Raw genomic sequence first — 20431 nt, 5'->3', positions numbered from 1 at the left:
CCACCCCCCACCCCCCTGCCCCCACCCTGCACCCCTGCTCACGGCTTCCGCCTAACCCCAGCTTGCAGTGTGCCTGTCGCCCTATGTTCTAATTAACCAACTATCTAAAAGATTGAGATGAGGAGGAAATCAGTACCCCGTAACCCCGTCCCCCACCCCTAGGATATCAAGCCCTGCGCCTAATGCAACTCAAATCTCCTAAGGGGCCAAACAAAAGGAATCGCACACGGGAGCAACATTCGACAGTTCCCAACGTCTCAAATAAAAGTGGCGTACATTACTCCTGCTCCTGCATGTCTCCCCACCCCCCTGTTTCTCAGGCCCCATCGGGGGGAGTCTCTCCAACCAGTCCAAGGCGACGTCTGGATTGTCGAAGAACCAGGCCTTCCCTTCAATCTCAATCCTCAACGTGGCCGGGAACATCATAGCATATTTCAGACCTCTTTCCCGGAGTCTTTTCTTAACTCCCAGGAAGCCCTGGTGCTGTCTCTGGACCGCCTGAGTGAAATCCGGGAAAAAGGCAAGACTGGCATTCTCAAATTTCAGGGGGCCTCCCGATCTTGAAGCCTGCAGGATAGCGTCTCTGTCCCTGAAGCACCCTTGCAATCATAGGACGAGGGGGGGGGCCAGGTTCCGGTCTCCCCCCCCCCCCCCCGGGACCCTGTGTGCCCGCTCAATGGTAAAAAAGTTGCCCAGCCCCTTGGGCTTAAGATGGTTATGGATAAGGTCCTCCACGAATAAGTCCGGGGCCAGGCCTTCAGCCTTTTCTGGGACACCTACAATGCGGCCATTATTTTTCCGAACCCTTCCCTCATAGTCATCCAGTTTTCGGCTAGCGAGGTCACTAGCCACCCTAAGATCTCGCACCTCCTGTTGCAGCAACGATACATCGTCCGTCAAGCTAGCGGTTTTAACGTCTAGGGACTTGACTTTCTCACTGGTTTTAGTGAGATCAGCACGAATAAGGTTGATTTCTATAGTCACAGTATCAAGCTTATGGTCGAGTGATTCCATCTTCTGTCCCAGGGACGTTCTAACCCCAACTATGGCCGCCATCACGTCCAGCAATGTGGGCTCCGGTGGAGAACCGGCAGACTCCTTACCAGTGTCGTGCACTCTCCACAGATCGGGCGGCGACCCTTTAGGCATCGTGTAGCGGTTCAGTTTATTAGCCTGGATGTAGCGAGACCCCTTAGTAGACCGGGACTGCGATTTGTCACTCTCAGGCTTGGTCGCCTTCTAAAAAAAAAAGCTTTTCCTCGAACCCCTCACGGACCACCACAACGACAGGCGTGGCAAGAGCACTCAAAGCCGGACGGGCACGTTGAAACCAGGACGACCCGCTCTCTGCCAATCTACTCTCCACACAGAGGACCAGTCTCGAGCAACACCAAGACCCCTGAGCGGGCAAAAAGCAGAAACCACCGACGGGCAGCCAACTCGAGACCGGAGTAATGCAGTTCTGATGAATCCCGAGCAGGTGTCCGCCGGGTCCCCAACTTCACAAGCAGGGGTGGGGATGCAAGACAAGGGGGCCACCAAATCACTATGCGGAGGGCGATGCACGTCAACGGGCGGTCCCGACCCATCAAATGGGACCCTCACTTACTGTCCTCTCAAGAGGGGGTCATCCGATGTGGCAAAGTTTCTCAGGAGGTGTGCCCCCACTCACACCTGGTCCCGGGGCAGCAGGATAGACAGCAGCCCCCCTCCTATGGCCCCGCCGCCTCCCACCGTCGCTCGTGCAGCAGATGCTGCAATCTTCACCTGGGCGCCTGGCGGGGCAGACCCCGACCCCACTGCAAATGGACCTTCTTCCCAATTGTCCCCCCAGGGACCAGCAATGGACCGCTCCTCCCAGTGCACAGAGCGATCCTCTCACCGCCCCCCCCAGCTCGGGGCGCTGCACAACCAGCCAGGGCTTCAACCTGTGGTCCAGGTACGCACCCTCTGATTCTTCAATCAAGGGAGGGGGGGGGGGCTCCTTCTTCGCACATCCAGGCACCCTATTCACGACCCCACATGCCCGTGCAGCCGGGAATTACACCGCCATTACAGTTGGTCCGTCTCCTCGCAATTCCAGCAGTGAGCCCAGACCTCTCCCCGCAGTTCCTCAGCAAAAAATGCGCCTTCCAGGGCGCTCCGCAAACTTTCCAGCAAAAAAGGGGGGGGCCATCCCCGCAGTGTTCAGCCCTCACTCCGCGAGTCCGCCCGCCGGCGCCAGCGGGATGATCTTGACACCCGGCGACTTCCGGTCTCGGCCCGAGTGTTATTCGATTGCGCCCCAGTTACACTCTCAACCAGAGCTCCCAGCTCAGACGAAGAGAACCGGCCTGAATCGGCACGATGTATTGCTCCGGTCCCCGACCTCGCAGCGGGATCGGAGTTACTGCAGCGTGCGTCGCTGGTCCTCGGCCGATCGCAGGCAGATACAGCACAGCAGGATATCACCCCAGGATAGTAGGACAGGGTCTGGGTCCGACAGAACTGTTAACCTACGTGGCCATCTTAGGCGCGCGCTAGGCTCCTCCCCCTTGCTTCCTATCTTTAAGTTTATTAATATCCTCTTGAGGTTCTAGGAGTGCTTTTCCTTTCCTTCCAGCACTACTTGCTGTCCTCATTTTATATTTTTGGAAATTCTACTCTTATAACTTATTTCTATTTTACTATTGTGCTCTTTTCGATCACTTTCAATAAGGTTGTCATGAATTGGAATATTTTAAAATGTGTTTGGGCCAGACACCAAGACACTATTACACTATGTCTATAGTTTTCTATATGAGTTTTTTTCTCCAGTCAAACAGATGCAAGTGCTAATAAAGAGCCTCTGATGAAGAGCCTGAAGGGGTCTGAAACTATGAATTGGTTTTACCCTTTTTGTGAATCTCTGGTACTACCCTTACTTGCACTTTTTTGTTGTTATGCACAGGTTATGTACTTTTATATTCCACTACTGCTTCACATTAGAAGTCATATGATTGGATTAATAAATCTTCCTGTCTGAGTGATTTGTGTTGGTCTGTATGGTCCTCTTAACCAGTCTAGTACATTTGCTGAAACCTCTGTGCCACAAAGTATGCCACAATATTGAGACTCCCTCAGCTGACCTTTTGATCTAAATGGTCGGCCAACCGATTTCCAAACTTATCCTCAAAACTTCAACAAACTTCACATCTAAAAGATAGAGCTCCCTAACTTTGAATGTTGATTTTTTTTCTTTTTTTAGTGTAGATGTGGTTTGAGACCACAAATATTTGCAGATCGGGTTCTATCATTTATAATTATCACACTATGACTTGTTTATAAAAGAAATATACACATTTTTTGATCTAAACAAAGACACACTTGAATTTATAGAGGTCCTAGATAAGGATTTGAGTTTGATCAATGTTTGTGTTTGTATGATTTAGTACAATACTGTATCATTAGATGAGTGGTGCTAAATAAATAGGGGTTTTCTTGGCTGAGGATATGGCCAATAATATTAACTTGCCAATTGCATATTTTGAGTTTCCCATTTAAACTTTAAAATGTAAACGTTTAAGTGTACTTTTAAGTTAAAGTATTTTGAATATATTGTACAAATGTTAAATTATTGCTCCTCATTTGAAAATGAATAAACATTATAACTTATCTTATTATTGTAAATGATCATCTTGTGTTTGATTTTAAGTATATGACCTGCTTATGTGAATAGAGCAAAGTGTTGTCAACTAATGTTTTTCATGTTACCTTTGTTTTCTTTTAGTCTTGTCATTTGAAGTTTTACAACATGGTGTGGGAACTAAAAACTGATGAAATTCCCTGTTTAGTTCAAAAAGTGCAATTATTGGTTGATAAAACTTCATCTGGAATAAATCGATCTATAGAGATGCTCAAGTGTAATGAAAATCTTCCCTCTTCACCTGGATATGAATCTTCTGATGATCATATGGAACTTGGTTAGTAAATTTGTGTTCTAAGCATGACAATTTCATAACTTGTGTAAATTGTTATGGTAGTAGATATTGATGTATGGTTTAAGCACTAATAATAACTTCTCCAAGAATATTTTCAAGTTCTCTTTTGAAGAACATGTGCTTCCAACAAAATATCACTCTACTAGTACATGGAAGTTATCCACAAATAATATTTGACCTTTTTCAAACTACAACAGTTGCTCAATCATTTGAATAATCCCACAATATCGGCTGTGGCCAGAGTAAGACATTTTTATTTAAATTTTTCTTGAGTGCATTTGCCAGGAGATGTAGCTGACCGGAGCCCAGGAGGCTACATTTGAGTGAGTCTCAAATCTAAATCCCACTTGTCTTACTGGGTGAGGAACGTGGGGGCACCTATATTGTCCAAGGGACCGTCTTCAGTGCAGGAAAAACTGCACAGAGCATGGTATCAGACCACATTCTTAATATTTATTTTATGTTTTATAAAGCACATAGCTACCCAAATAGGGCTTCCCATCGTCACTGCAATACCACTAGAACACAAATGACGGCTTAAAAAAGCCTGGTTTTGAGAGGTTTTCTGAAACAACTTTGTTAGGAATGAGATGAAGGGGAAGAGTGTTCCAAAGTTTAGAGGCAAGGTATTGAACAGCTGACTTCCTGCTCTTCTAAACTTTGGAGGAATAACCAAATTGGTGCTAGTTGAACTCAGTGCTCTCGTGAGAACATAAGATTGAATCATTTGCCTGAGAAACACAGAGCCAGAATCTGAAAAGGCCCTTCATGCAAGGTATGAAGTTTTGATTTTGATCCACTTCGAGCCAATGAAGAAGAGGCAACTGAGAGGGCACCAATTGGTCCTTCGGTATACGCAACTACTGTTCCACAGCATTTTGGATAGCATGTAGTCATTTGATAGAGGACCGTGTAGCCCCCAGGTAAAGGATGTTCCTGTAATCCAGGAGATACATGATAGTCGCCTGGACTACAGACTGGCAGAGCTTAGAGGATATTTCTTAGGTTCTGCATAGGGCCAAAACTCCACTGTGCCAGCTTTGTAATTTTGAAGGCCATGGCCAGATCACTGTCTAACTAAATCCAGAGATCTTTTACTGCAAGCTTCAGAGGGGAAGGCCCCCAATCATCCGGCCACCAAGCAGAGGACCAGCAATAAGGCTGATTCCCTACCACCAGAATTACTGTTTTTCCTGCAGGCAGTTCATTCCCATCCAGTTGGAGATAGCTGAGAGGCAGGTTCTAAGACATTCAGAGGTACTGCCATAGTAAAGAGAAAGCGATAATACCAACATAGTGTCATCAGCATATTAGAATAGAGTGAAGCCAAATTATTCCACAAGGTCGAAAAGAGGCCGGATTTATATAGTAAAGATAAACCCTGCTGAGCTCCACACTCAATCGCTAAGTTCTCGTAGAGAACGATTTGTCCAGGATTTTAAAACTCCAATCTTTTAAGAAAAAGGAGATACAATTCAGAGCCATACCCCTTTTCACACAGCTCTGCAGCCGTCTAAGTAGGCAATCACAAATGGTGGTGACAGTGTCAGGAATTGGAGCCCCTTTTTAGATATGTTTAGGTGACATTTTGATGACCTCTGACCCCTGAGGTGGATCGGGAAGTGAACTAGTGTTAGAAATGGGATCTCTGGTTGGCTAAGGCTTGCGCCAAAGCCAGGCAGAGACCACCACTTTAGTCAGGGCAAGAGAGTTACACGCCAAAGATAACCCCTGCTCACCCCCTTGGTAGCTTGGCACGAGCAGTCAGGCTTATCCTGGTGGCAATGTGTAAAGCATTTGTGCATGCACACAGCAACAACATCCCAGGCACACTACAAAAGGAACTCCACACAAAGTTATATCAAAATAGCCTTTGTATTCTCATAACACAGACACACAATATACATGATGCAACCTGGCACTGGGTCATATCTACAAGGGTTTATTTACACCTGGCAGGGCCCACTGCACCACTGTCAGAACCATCACAAAGTGAACTTAGTAAAAATAAAACAGACCATAAGCGTACAACTAGTAACCACTGGTAATCACTGTACTTAGCATCATCCTGTAACATAAACTACATTATGCACAGTATCACATTAGGCACGAATTGCATTCTGCACCAACCTCACCAGCATAAACACATTATGCAATCTTCTCATAAGTCTAAATGCATTAGACCCTAACCTCCTAAGCATAACTCACATTAGGAAATAATCTCAGTGGAACATAATCTCACTAGCATAAACCATACTAGGTAAAAAAACCTCGTACATAAAACTACATTTAGAGGTATCAAAACAGGGCGCATAAACTTAGTACATACATTACATTTCCTAGCACCACATAATCACATTAGCACATAGTCTCCTAAGAAAAGACCATAGTAGAGGCATTACTCACATTAGGGCCTATCGCCCTATTTAACTCGCAGTCCCCCTGGCCAACTGACCTTCTCAAAAGGGGCTCGAATGCCTTATGTCCACAAGTCCGGGTGCACTGCTACTGCGGCGGAAGTCAAGGTGCGCCACTGCGCAAAACCTAAAAGTAGCAGCTGCCCACTACTTGCTGAGCAACTGTGAAGCTCACTGGCACTCACTGTGCCTTTGGTCCCTCTCAGGGACTCTCTCCCAATCGTGCCCAGTTTGTGGCACTTTCCATAAAGGAGGGGGCCCAGCACCTCTGTGCCCTCTGGACCCCCCTAGGCTCTAAATAACATGCCCCCCTAGTTGGGGTGGCCCGCTCTCTTGCGGGACCACCCAGGCACCGATAATGCACCTCGATCTGCCCCCGAGACTCTGGGGCCCACGGGAGCTTTCTTATGCACCCAAAAGACAGAACCTGCCCCTGAAGAACTGTGGGGCCCACTGGGGTTGCCTCTCGCACTCCAGAAGCTTCTCAACAACGTTGGAGCGGCCCTCTGCCTGACTGGCCCGCTCTGACTCTGCCTCTCCCAACCCGGACTACCTCGAGCTCCACTCACCGGCTGGGGGCAGAGGCAGGACTCTCCTCTTTGCGGCGGCAGCACATCTCTCACGGGGCTTCTCTTTTCTCCTGGGAGCCCCGCGCTGCCGTTAGAGGCCTCGCCGCATTTTCTCTTCACCCGGGCCCCCTCCTGGGACCCGGGACTCTACATCGGTGCCGGTCGAGGCGGGGTAGGCTCCCGTCCTCTGTTCTTCACCGGGGCTCTCCTCTGCTTCACAGGAGCCCCGGGCTGCAGGCACATCTCTCGGTCGGCCCCTCTCACAAGCAGCGTGGGCTGGACTTCCTTCGAGAAACCAGAAGTCCCGCCCGCCGTCAGGCACCATGTTGCTCCCGGCCGCGGGGGTGATCGGTTTCCTGGCTCAAATGTGGGGTGGTCACCCGCAAACGCCAAAAACGCAGGGTTGGCACCCGCAGCATTATTCCATAGCAAAGGGTGGGCACCCAACACCAAAATGAAATAATAAGCGGGGTGGGCACCCACAATCCATTCATAACGGGGGAATCCCTAGGCTGGGGATTCCCTTCTAAAAGGGCTGTGCAGCTAAGCCCATGCTCTCCATCAGCTGCAGGGAGACTGCACCTTTAGGGAACAAAATAAAGCGCTCACAAGGCGCTGAAGGCCACAAGAGTCCTGGAAGTCCTGGAAAAGAATGAGTCCCAGAAAAATGTCCTCAGAGATGAAAAGGGCAATGCAGGGCCCAGGGAGGCAAGCCCTCATGGTAGTCCCCCCCCTCCCGCCCCCCTGGGCCCCAGCGGCAGCACGCCCTGGCAGGAACAGAACTGCAGAACTGAACATTTTCATGGGGTCACAACACATATTTTATTGGCAAATCCCTTTGTCACAGCACAGGGCTTAGCAATACCAGTTAGGAGTGGTTTAGGGGAGCTTTGGAGCACTTTGTTTTGCTCAGCTCCTCTTTACTTTGTCCGGTGGGGGCTCAGTGATTAGATGCACCACAGGGGGCAGAGCCAGCAGTGTGGAGGGAAGGCACAGCCCTATTCAGGTCCCAGGTGCAACTCCTCCCTCCAATCTACATGCAGATCTCTCTAGTCACCACTGGGCAGACTCCCCCTGTCGCCACCCACACCTCTCAGCTCCTGTCAATCACAAGCCAGACATGCAATTCACATCAGGCAGGCAGACATAGTACACAAAAATGCCAACTTCTAAAAGTGGCATTTCTCCACCAGTCACCATAAATCTGTGCACACCTTTGCGCAGCATTTATTCTCACGAGTTCACACATACTAAACTCGCCCCTGCACTCCTCTCATATCAGGAATTATCATGGACACACAAATCCCCCATGCATTCCTATGGGAGGGCAGACCAATCTCGCCATTTTCACTCCGAGTGCGCACGCACTTTACACTGGGCCACATTGCTAAAGTGCGCAGAGGCCAAAAATCACTACCACTATGTCAGAGCTTAAGGCCAAAAGTTTAGGGGTGAACCTGCCAAAAGGGCCAAGACCAACAACTAGGATCAGGGATATGGAGAAGTAGCGGCAACTGCTTCTAAACTGTTGTGGTGTTTTAAGTGTGCTGGTAGTAGAGGAGTGAGCAGGTGGATAAGTTGACCATTGTACTTGTTGGGATGGGACTGGACCCAAGTGCCCTGTAGATTTGTGCCTTTCCGCTCCCGCTAGATTTGTTTATTTATTTATTTATTTTGAAGGTTTTATATAGCGCGAACAAGACTCTTGCGAGTATCAGAGAGCTTTACATGACAAGTAGAATATATACAGTATATATTACGCTATAGTGAACCACGAAATAAGTACGTTATACTTAAATCTAGATCAAGAGAAGGCAGTGCTAAGCTAGCGCAAAACAGCAAAGATAAACAGAAGGACGAATATGAGCGAAGAAAAGCAAGTAATACAGTGCAGTGAATAGACATAGAGTTCATGTGAATTGAGCCATGAGCATTGCTTTCACTTCTCTTTTGAAGGAGGAAGGGTTCATTCTAGTTTCACTGGGCAAAGCGATGCCATGGCATTGCACAGAAAGAGAAATTGAGGTGAAGTAGTGTGAGTAGGGGGGCACCCGGGGAAGGCCCCACTCAGATGGAAGAGGGTGCATGGGGCCCAGAGAGCACGTGGGTTGGAAGGCACCACCTCACGAACCAGCTCTGGCGGCTGACGCGGGCGGAGTGCCGGCAGGGAGAGGGAGAGAGGTCGCAGAGGGTAAGGCGTTTTGGTGCTGGATATAAGACATTGGGACCCCAAATATTGATTGGGCCGCAAGTGGCCACCACCAAGTCCCAGAATTTGGACAGAAATGTCTGACGGCGTGAAGCGCCCTAGAGCCAAGCGCCAACTTTGGGCTCAGACCTGCGACCCCAGCATAAAAGAGGGTACTTGACTGCTGGCATTCATGTATTCTTGTTTTTGAATGGATGCACCATGCTATACCGATCCTTGAAGGATACTTTAAGAATTAGCCTGGCCAGTTGTATGTGTTAGCAATTGCTGCCTCCTTGCCATTTTGAGTGTCCGTATTACCTAGTTAATTTTGTGTGTGTGTGTCTCTATGTCCGTCTGTAGATGGAATAAAGCAGGACAATGTGTGACATACACTGTCACTTTCAGCAATTCCTACATCAAAAAGTAAAATACTCTGGGGCTAATTTAGAGCTAGATAGTAATGTAGAACCCTGTGACTTGCAGAGGACGTGCTACACTGAGGGGAACATCCACTGGTGGAGTTTCTGACATCATACCGGGATCCTCCTCCAAGTTGAGATCGTTCTCAAGAAATTGGAGAATTTTCATTGTCCTTGATGATCACACTAATACATGCTTCCTCTCACACTTCCCCTTTATCACTGGATCCTTAAATCGATCGTTATATACTTAAATAAATATTGTTCCACACCTACACATTGTCCTGCTCAGGAAGAAGTTTCCAGCCAGTCACATGTGCATGCATACACCGTCTCTCCCCCTTACTTTCCTTCTCATCTGTTTTAGGTTTTGCCTGCACAGCGCTTGCGCTTGCGCTGTGCTTCTGAAATCTGTTGTTTTGAATATCACACCTGTGACGCTTACCAGACCTCCACCCGCCCTAACCTACATACCAAGGGCCCCTTCAGAAAAGCAGCCGACTAATCACAATATTCCTACCAACTGCATGCTCATTAACTGTAGATCTGCCCACAAGCATGCAACGGAACTTGCCGAAGCCATCCTCTCTCAGGACATAGACATTGCATTCATCACGGAGACTAGGCTAAAGGAATGTTCCCCACCTTGCTTTGACATGTTAGTGCCCCCGGGTTTCAAACTCATCAATAAAGACAGAATAGATCAATGCGGTGGAGGGATAGCTATCATCCATAAAGAGGATATTGACATCACTGTAATGGACCCTTGCGAATATAGCTCCTTTGAGTGCTTATCGGTCTCTGTTAAGCTCAAGGACAACAGCCCTTTAGTAGGTCACCTTCTCTACCACCCACCCGGCAACAACACTATTTTTGGGGAACACCTTTCTGACATGATTACCCATTGCGCACTCAAAGACATTAACCACATAATTTTGGGGGATCTCAACCTACGTTGGAATGAATCCAATAACTCCCTAATCCAATCGCTTAATACCCTCCTTTGTGACAATAACCTTTTCCAACATTGCTCTGAACAAACTCATAACAAAGGAGCGACCCTGGATGCCATCATTGCTCAACAAGACACAATTACAATCAACAACATCCTTCCAGTGGACTGGTCAGATCACCACATGATCTTATTCCACATTAACCAAAGAGTCCTATCCCTGCCTCCTGTACAGGATCCCCCCCAAATGGTCGAGAAATTTCTCCCAGATTCCCCTGGAAGTCATGGAAGATAGGCTAAAGTCATGTATTTCAGATCTGCTCTCGACAACGCAAAAAACAGACCCAAGGAGCTCTTAAGTATTATTTTTTTTTTTTTTACTTTTTATTTAAGTTGCAGGTGTACATCATATATATAAGGTTGTTTTCAAGTCAACATTTCTAGTTCTCACATTCTTTCTAGGTTGACTCATATTAAGTAACTGTTAATCATATAAACATTTCGTGAACTTTGCATAGATGTGGCAGTTCTCATTTTCACATATTCACTTAGTCACTTCTTGGGCACAATCTAGAGGATCTTCAGCTTTCAACTTGAGTTAAAATAATCATCAATATATAAACATGTAACATTATTAAAGGTCATCACAGGTAGATATACGCTTATGTTTACTCCGATCTTCAGCCACTCCTTACAATCCTCGTCACAATAGAACTGTACATCGTCCGAAAGTTTAACTGTTGTAATCACCCCCCAGCACCTATTCATCTTCCCCTTCGGAGTCAAGGTCATCATCCTCCGGCAGTGGGTCACAAAGGTCCCCTCTATAAATATTCCATGCCGTCCACACCTTATTCCATTTGCGGGGGCAGGCCCTCCGCACATAAACCGCTCTTTCCGTAATCATCAGCTTGTCCATATTATTACCCCATCTAGTAGTTGTAGGCAAGTCTGGTGTACCCCATTTTTGCGCAATGTCACGTTTGACCACCATCATGGCCAGGGTAGCCCATATCAAATTGTACCTATTCAGATCATTAGGGTCCCAGATATTTAATAAGCATTTTCGAGGTTCTGGTAAAATGGAGATCTTAAGCGTTTGTGAGACAGTACGCATAACCTGCCTCCAAAATTCTCAGATGTGCGCGCACTCCCAGAGTGTATGATACAGTGTCCCCTCTTCCCCGCACCCGCGAAGACAAAAGGGATGTGGTGCCCGGTGTATTCTGTGAAGTAGGGTCCTAGTGTAATAAATGCGATGTAAGACTTTCAGTTGCACCAGTCTGAATTTTGCCGAGATGCCAACCTCCTTTGGGGAGGCCAGTGCCTCATTCCATTCAGAGTCAGTGATCTCACCTACGTCTCCCACCCAGTGTTCTCTCAACTTTACCGTCGGGTCTCCCAGGTTGTTGATCAGTTTTTTATAGGTGAGGGAAGTTGCGCTTTGTGACATATAGTCTGTTAAGAGTCTGTCTTCTAGTGGCGAGGATTCTGGCACATCAGTGCCCGTTGGGATCGCTTGAAGCAGTGCGTGCCTGATTTGGACATATCGAAACGTCTCGGTTGGGCTTAGAGAATATTGCTGTTGGAGCTGTGGAAACGAGACCACCGAGCCTTTGTCCCATAGGTCCCCGACTGTGGAGATTCCTATAGAGTCCCACTGCGCAAATCCTTTACAGGATCTCAGGGTCCCCAATGATTTGACGTCCCACAGCGGTGTCAGTTTGGTGATTTTTCCCTGCCAACCCAGCCGTTTCTGTGCAATGTGCCACAGGGCCGCTGTGTGGTGTCGGGCCCAGAAGTTTCTTGACATAGGGCTTTGTTATATAGCACTGCGAGCATGCCCTCCGATCCTAGTTGTGACCAGTCAGCTCTATATGCCGGGTCAGTCCTTGAAGCATGTATCCATTGGTTTATTGTTTTAAGGTGGGCCGCCCAGTAGTACAGCTGTATGTTGGGCAATGCTATTCCCCCTTCGTACCAACTCTTCGTCAACTTGTCATATTCTATACGCGCCGGTCCATTACTCCAGAGCAGGCTTGTGACTAGCGCCGCCACCTGCTTGAAGTATTTCGGTTCCACAAGGTAAGGGGTATTTTCCAGCACATAGAGGAACCTGGGCAGTGCCATCATTTTATAAAGGGCTGCCCGCCCAAGGAGGGTCAGCGGCAAGCTCGCCCAGTGTTTGACATCCGCCCGAAGGCGCTCCATAGGTGGCCTCAAGTTTCTGTCAAAAAAGTCTGTAGCGTTATTCGCAATGACAATGCCCAAATATTTAAAAGAGTCACGCGCCAGCGTTAGGGGGCAGTTCCCCGGTAGTACCGGTTCTGGCCCTTTCAGTGCGTACACCACCGACTTTGTCCAGTTCAGGGTATTACCCGACGCCTTACCATGCGTGTTGCAAAGATCTAACAGTGCAGGGATCCAGTTTTCAGGCTCTACCATATAGATCAACATGTCGTCCGCATATAGGGACACTCTATCCTCCCACCCCTCCTCCCATGTGATCCCTCTGAGCAACGGTGTGGTTCTGATTAGGATTGCTAGTGGTTCTATCACTAGGGCGAAGAGCAGGGGTGACAATGGGCACCCCTGTCTAGTCCCCCTTCCCAATGGGAATGTGTGCGAAATGTGGCCATTAGCTACCACCTGCGCCACCGGTTTCGTATACAGCAATCTCACCCATGCTATGAATTTCGGTCCAAAGTCCATGCGTCTCAGTACCTCGAATAGATATTCCCATTCCACCAGATCGAAAGCCATTTTGGCATCAAGGGAGAGTATAACTGCCTTTTCGGGTATAAGGTGTGCTCGGGCCAGAACCCCATGAATTCGTCTGAGATTCAGTGCCGTACTTCTATGTGGTAGAAAGCCGGACTGGTCAGGGTGTATCAGTGTCTGCAAGTGGTGTATTAGACGGGTGGCCAACAGTTTTGCGAGCACCTTGGCCTCCACATTAATCAGGGAGATGGGACGGTACGAGGAGCATAGCGTCGGAGGTTTACCTGGTTTAGGTATGGCCAAAATCGTGGCCGTCCGCTGGTCTAGTGGCAGTTCCGCCTTCTCCAGACTTTCCATATACATTCGCTGTAGCGGTGCGCTCAGCGTTTCGGCTCGCGCTTTGTACCATTCTAGAGGTATGCCATTGGGCCCCAAGGCTTTACCTGAGCGTAATGCCTGAATTGCCAGTTGGACCTCTTCCTCCGTCGGGTCGAGTTCCAACTCCTGTATTGCCTCTTGTGTGAGTTTAGGGATGTCAATGTTTTCGAGCGCGCGCATCGCCGTTTGAGCGGTGACCTCTCGCTCAGGGGTATATATCTCGTGGAAGTGACGTGCCAAGGTGCATACTATGTCTTCCGGGTGCGTCTGAGTCTGACCGTCATGTGTGTGTAAGCGCTGTATACCTTTATTGCCTATTCCTCTCTTGTCTAGCCATGCCAGCATTTTCCCAGCTTTATCGCCTATGTCGTATACCCTATTGGCTGTACCCGTGACAAGGCCCTGAACTGTTGTTGTAAGATGAGCTCTGTACTGGTGTTGCCGTAGTTGTAATGCGTGTGCTGTTTCCGGTGAGGGGTCTGTCATGTGGGTAGTGTTTGCAGTGTGGAGCGCCAACTCGAGTTCTGTGAGGTCCCTGCGGCATTCCTTTTTATGTCCCGTTATCGCTGCCATCGCCTCCCCCCGCAGGACCGCTTTGTAAGCCTCCCAGAGGACTGAGGGAGAGGACACCGATCCCGTGTTTTCAGCAAAATAGCGTGTGGTCACCAATTGGAGTTCCTTCCTGATCTTCGGGATTGTAAGGTAATTTGGGTATATTGGATAAATTCTAGCACGCTTCTTTTCTTTTGTGGTGAACGACAGGGACACTGGGGAGTGGTCAGATATGCCTCTGGGCAGGATGTCTATTTTATCAATCTTCCCTAGCCCTGTCCCTAAAAACAAAAAATAATCTATGCGGGATAGACTATTATGTACGGCAGAGAAGTAGGTGTATTGTGTTTCTGTGGGGTGCAGGTGGCGCCAGACGTCTGTGATGCCCATTGCTTCCAGGAATCCCGGGAGCGTTGCAGTTCCCCTCTGACGCTCCCTAATGGGAAATGTGTCCATTGTTGGGTCCACTATCGCATTGAGGTTGCCCCCTATAATGGTGTCGCCCTCTGGGAGGTCTAAAAGGAACTTTCCTAGCGCAGGCAAAGCTACGGAGTGAAGTGCCGGGGGGACGTAAACTGAAACCACGTTTAGGGGCTTTCCTTCCCATTGCCCATGTAATGCCGCGAAACGACCCTGGTTGTCTGTTGCACTGAGTAGTACCATAAAGGGGGACGTCTTTTTCATGAGTATCCCGGCCCCTCGGGAGCCAGACGTGAACTCCGCATGCGCTGCCATGACATAGCCACGTCTATCAAGTGCCTTACATGCTGTCCCCGTGAGGTGTGTCTCCCGAAGCAATATGAGGTCAGGGCCCTGGCGTTTAATTGCCTGTAGTACCAGCCCTCTCTTTATTTTATCTCCCAACCCTCTGACGTTCCAAGTTAGGAGCCGCAAGGGGGATACCTCAGATTTCGTGTGCACACCGTCAGTGGGTGTAGTGTGTCGCTGTTGGGCCATTGAATTGCTTGGGTAGTGTTCTGTTCGTCAGAGTAAAGGTCTCGGTGTATAAGTATCGCTCCATGCCGAGGTGCAGGACAAGCACAGTAATCGGTGTATGTATGTATCGTGCGTTGTGAGTGATGACTGACAATACTAACAAAAACTTTGGAACTGTTCCCCCATCCCACCTCCCTGCTCCACGGACTTACCCCCGCCCGCTTCCCCAACTTCGCAGAGTGCTTTAACCCCTCCCCAACTATCTTACTTGCTCGTGGGGTTGGTGAGTCCCCTACAGGCACCTGCTCTGCCCACCCTACTTCGCTTCACCAAGTCCAGGTGCCAGTGTATCGTCTTCTATTCGTTCTCTAGTCTTCCTGACTTTAGATGGGGGCTGGGTGCCCAGAATCAGGCGGGTTCCGGTCACTTTCGGATTCAACTTCTGACAATCCACCTTGGCTGGTCAGATTTCCGGTCTGCGGATCTGGGCGCTTGTCATCACGATGATTATGCCGACCTCTGTTTGACCGGCGCGGCGGTCCCACCTGTCTCCAGCCGTCGAGCCAGTCTTGCGCCACCTCCGGTTTATCGAAAAACCACGTTTTCCCGTCGGCGACTATCCGCAATTTGGCAGGGAATATCATTGAGTACTGCAGGTCTTTCTCTCTCAGTGCCTTTTTTACTTCAGTGAACATTTTCCGGTGTCGTGCCACCTCCGCTGTATAGTCCGGAAAGAATGCAAGTGTTGAGTTCTGGAGCTTAACTGGCGGTGACACTCTCGCAGCCTGCAAGATCGCATCCCTGTCTCTAAAATTGAGCAGTCTGGCCAGGACAGGCCGTGGCGCCGCACCTGGTTTCGGCACTCCGCCTGGTACTCTGTGCCCTCTCAACTGAGAAGAAGTGCGAGAGTCCCTTAGGTTGCAATTTGTTCTTGATGAGATCCTCTACGTAGAGATCCAACGCTCTCTTCCCTTCGGTCTCCGGAATTCCGAGGATACGCACATTATTTCTTCGTGACCGCCCTTCTTGGTCGTCCAGCTTGTCTTGCAAGAGCTTGGTGATCTTCTCCATACGTTCCATTGCAATTTGTAATTCTGAGGTGTCTTCTACGAGCGATTTCGTAACCACCTCCACCTGCGAGACCCTCTCCGTTATTTTCTGAAAGTCTGCTCTGAGTAGAGTGACTTCGGAGGAAATGGAGCCCACTGTCGTCTGTACCTCTGAGAGGGTCCTCATTATGTCCTCTAGCGTCACTTTTTTGCCTCCGTCCGATTCCTGACTTGCCCCTGCGGAATTGCGTCCATGAAGCGGTGGCTGTCCGTGCTGGCTATATGCGAATTTGTCCAGTTTGGCCTGGGTAGATCCACCCTTTGATCCCCTGCCCGTCATGGCTGTAGGTCCGCAGGTATGGGCCCCGGCACAGCCAACACTATTGACACTGTTCTGCAGGTGTGTCCACGGCACCTTCTAGACCTAGGGAGCAGCGGCGCAGCTGACCCGGGTGATTGGTAGCGTCACCCCCTGTGGTGAGTGCAGTCGCTATTAGCAGGTGATTTTGCGCCCAGTGCGTGCTCTGTGTAGCGAGGAGGTAACCACTGTACGTCCGGTATCCCGTTGTTACTACCTCACCTCTTGCGTTGATTTTTCTATCCCATGCACAAAGCGCCTCTGTGTCGCCTGGTAGGCTTCTCGCATTCAGTGCGCCACTGCTGATGTGCGTAGTTGCGAAGCGTCCGCTCCGTTTTCTTGTCGGTGTTCAGGGCCGCCTGGTTCCCGTCTTGAGGTAGCCAGGGAGTGAGCCGGCCAAGGAGCGCTCTGCGTGGTGCCACCGTCCGTGTATGTTGGACAGGTAATGTTCTGGGGCCACCCGGTGTGGGCTCTTGTCCACACTCCCCTCTGGGGCCTGGTTCGCGGTGTAGGCGAGGGGTTACGGTGCAGTCTTCAGCCCTGTGAGTTCCCTCACCCTGTCCCTTCCGATCGCGGGGGGTCGTTTCAGGGGGTGTCACCGCTCACCGTGTGAGTCAATGCCGTGGGCCCACTCCCGCGCCGCCGCCGCCGCCGATGCTTCTACTCTCCTGCCTCGCTGCCACTTCTGTAGCCTCACCCGTCCCGGTCAGGTGCTGGATGTTGAGACGCCTCAGGCATGCCGGGCCAGCCAATTCCTCGTCGTCGTCTCTGGGTGATCGTCAGCCGCCTCTGTGGGTCCGTGGCTCCGGCGTCCGTCTACAGGCTCCGCAGGTGTCCACGAGTGTCGGTTCAGTGGCCTCACTGAGTCGCACACTCGTAACGGCGGTCTTTTGAATTTCTTCCGTCTTGGTCCGGTCGGGGCAGGGTCCCTCCAGGGCGCGCCGGCCAGGTCCCACTTCCGCCGGGGTCGTATCCGCACTTGAGGCCGGTGCTTCTCACCGGACGCAGGCCCAACAGTGTGCACGGTATTTCAGGCAGTTCCCAGCCCTCAATTGCGTTGGGAATAGACGCGGATGAAGTCGCTTCGCTCCCGGACCTGGTTTCCGCTCCTTCGGGTGGGGGATGTAGCGGATTAACGTATCGGATAATATAAAAGGCCTTAATGCCTCAGAGAGCTCTCACTTCACGCTGCCGCCATGCTCGGCTGCTAGCCACGCCCCCCTCTTAAGTATTATTAAACAACAAACTTCCAAACCGGACTCCTCGCTTGGACAGGCCTCCAAAGAACGTTGCAACAACTTCGCTAACTTCTTCAATGACAAGGTCTCCAAGATTGAGCGCTCACTGGTCATCAACTGCTCTCCCCGACCCCATAGAAGCTTGGGGGGGGATGCTTGGTTGCGCTCCACCTCCCAATACTAAACCATGGTCACTCTTCCATCCCATTCTAGAAGAGGAAATAGTCAAACTTATCTCCACCGCGAAACTTTCATCTCATACCCTTGACCCCCTTCCTGCTCGTCTAGTTAAAAAACTGAAACTCTCCCTAGCCCCACTCTGGTGCAGGATCATTAACAGCTCCCTAAAAACCGGAACCGTCCCAGATTGCCTGAAAGTGGGACAAGTCACTGCATTGCTAAAGAAACCAGGCCTTGATACAAATGACTTAAATAACTTCAGACCCGTCTCCAACCTTCCTCTCCTTTCCAAAATACTAGAAAGGTGCGTTCTGCAACAACTAACACAGCACTTGAACAATACCAACCTCCTTGACTCACATCAGTCTGGATTCAGGAAAAGGTGTAGCACGGAAACTGCAATCCTTAACATAATTGATGACATACACAAATCACTGAACCAAGACCAATGCTGCCTCCTCATCCTCCTCGACCTATCTGCAGCATTCGACACAGTTGACCACTTTCTTCTCCTCAAAGCCCTCGAAGAAAGGGCTGGACTAGACGATGTCGTCCTCAAGTGGTTTTCTTCTTTCCTGCATAATCGCTCAAAAAGAATCAAAATGAGAAGCTTTGAATCCGACCTTCATCCAGTCAATAGAGGAGTTCCACAAGATTCAGTGCTCTCCCCTCAACTCTTCAACATCTACATGGAACCCCTCTCCACCCTACTCAGGAAAGCTAACATCCCCTTCCACCTCTACGCAGACGATACTCAAATCTATCTGGAAATCTCCTCTGCTAATGACATTCACAGACTCAACGAAACACTAAAGGAAGTCCAACGCTGGCTGTCAAATAACCCGGACAAAACGGAATTACTCCTCATCTCAAACAAAGAAGAAAACGCACAAATGATCGAATGGCTAAAAGATATAGACGTGCTCAATAAGAATCTCTCCCTAGCGGACTCCGTCAAATCACTAGGCATCACACTTGACTCTAAACTAGATCTGACCAAACACATCAAGATCTCGGCCAAGAGCGCCTTCCTTAATCTGAAGCTACTCAGCAAAATAAAACCTTTCATTCCACCCAATGATCTCAAACAAGCCACCCAAGCATTGGTGTTATCAAGACTCGACTACGGGAATGCCATCCTCTCCGGAATACCCAAAATTCATCTTGCTCCACTGAAAACAACGCTCAACGCGGCTGCCAGAATGGTCACTGGAATAAAGAAATTTGACCGCATCTCTCCGGCACTAACAGAACTCAAATGGTTACCAATAGAATTGCGGGCAAACTTTAAAACAGCATGCCTCACCCACAAAGCCCTTCACACTGGTAAACCTGAATACCTGGTGGCCAAACTTAAAAAAGCGGGTCAGAACAGAAACCTCAGAAGCTCTAACACCCTACTCCTGATTCCACTAGAAACTCGAAAACAAAAAACCAAGGATCGGTCCTTCGCCGGGAATGCACCCATAATTTGGAACTCTATCCCCCCCAACATCAGAACTATTCCTTCTTTCCCTAAATTCAAAAGTCAGCTCAAAATCCTATTCCTAGATCGCTCCTCAACTATCAGATAGGATCTCCCTGGAATGTCACAAGAGACTCTGCTCCCCGCCCGAACAGGGACTCCCCCTCCTCTTATTGTGACTCGCACCTTGACGGTCTTTGTGCACTGTATTGTACTTTATATGCTCTGTTTGCTTTCTTCTTGCACTACCTTGTAATTATGTGAAGCGCTCCGATACCTTGCGGTCTGGCTAGCGCTATACAAAACTTCTTAAATAAATATAAATGGAAAAGGGGCTTACTTCCCGCCCACTGTCTTTCCTGTGCATGCTACATACTTTCCCTCCATTTCTATTGACTGTATCATATTTTCCTTTATTTATCAATTCTTGTTCTTTGTCTGCTTCTCTTATCAGTTTCCCATAGCTGAAATAAAGTTAACATCCACTTTGATGGGACTATATTTCCATAAAGGTTTGCTGCTTTTTGCTTTTTGCTCTTGCAGCAGATTTATTTAGTGCAATTTATCACCTAGAGAGATTAAGTGATTTGCCCAGAATCCCATAATGTTGCACCGCCAAGACTCGAACCAGGATCCCCAGCTCTCGAATCAGCAGCTCTGGCCACTGCGCCACATCCTCTCCATAATGCTTGTTTTCAAAGGGATGTGCTGCCCCTGCATGTCTCCACACACATTTTCCAAGAGCCACAGTCTGTTGGGTACATTTGAAACTACATTCTTTACGGTAGTCATGCTAAATCCATTGTAAAGCATGATGGCTGTTGTGCAATGTGTGATGGGCCCTTTTTTAAAACAATGAGAATAAAGGCTGTTTAGGCTTTGAGGTAGAAACTAGGTAGAAGGTATAAAGAGGACTGCTGTTCCAAATTGCTTCTGTGCCTTCTGTCCACGTGCACAGGTTATTGGACAGATCTGCTACAGCCATCTGCATGTTTGAAAGTGGATGTCTACTCACTGCTGTGCTGCATTCCCCCTTCCCATAGTGTG

General features: G+C 49.1%; 1 protein-coding gene across 1 annotated transcript in view; it reads left to right on the top strand.

Moving 5' to 3' along the window:
• HBP1 (HMG-box transcription factor 1) overlaps nt 1–20431 on the top strand; it is a 387484-nt gene that overhangs the window by 60121 nt on the left and 306932 nt on the right. Inside the window, exon 3 of the mRNA XM_078680325.1 lies at nt 3749–3941. Coding sequence (XP_078536451.1) covers nt 3749–3941 — 193 coding nt within the window. The remainder of the gene's footprint in view (nt 1–3748; nt 3942–20431) is intronic.

This window comes from Lissotriton helveticus, chromosome 1_1 (assembly GCF_964261635.1).
Source record: "Lissotriton helveticus chromosome 1_1, aLisHel1.1, whole genome shotgun sequence".
In the NCBI taxonomy this organism is placed as follows: domain Eukaryota; kingdom Metazoa; phylum Chordata; class Amphibia; order Caudata; family Salamandridae; genus Lissotriton; species Lissotriton helveticus.
The sequence above is the reverse complement of the archived record's forward strand: the minus strand, read 5'-3'. Positions and strand labels throughout refer to the sequence as shown.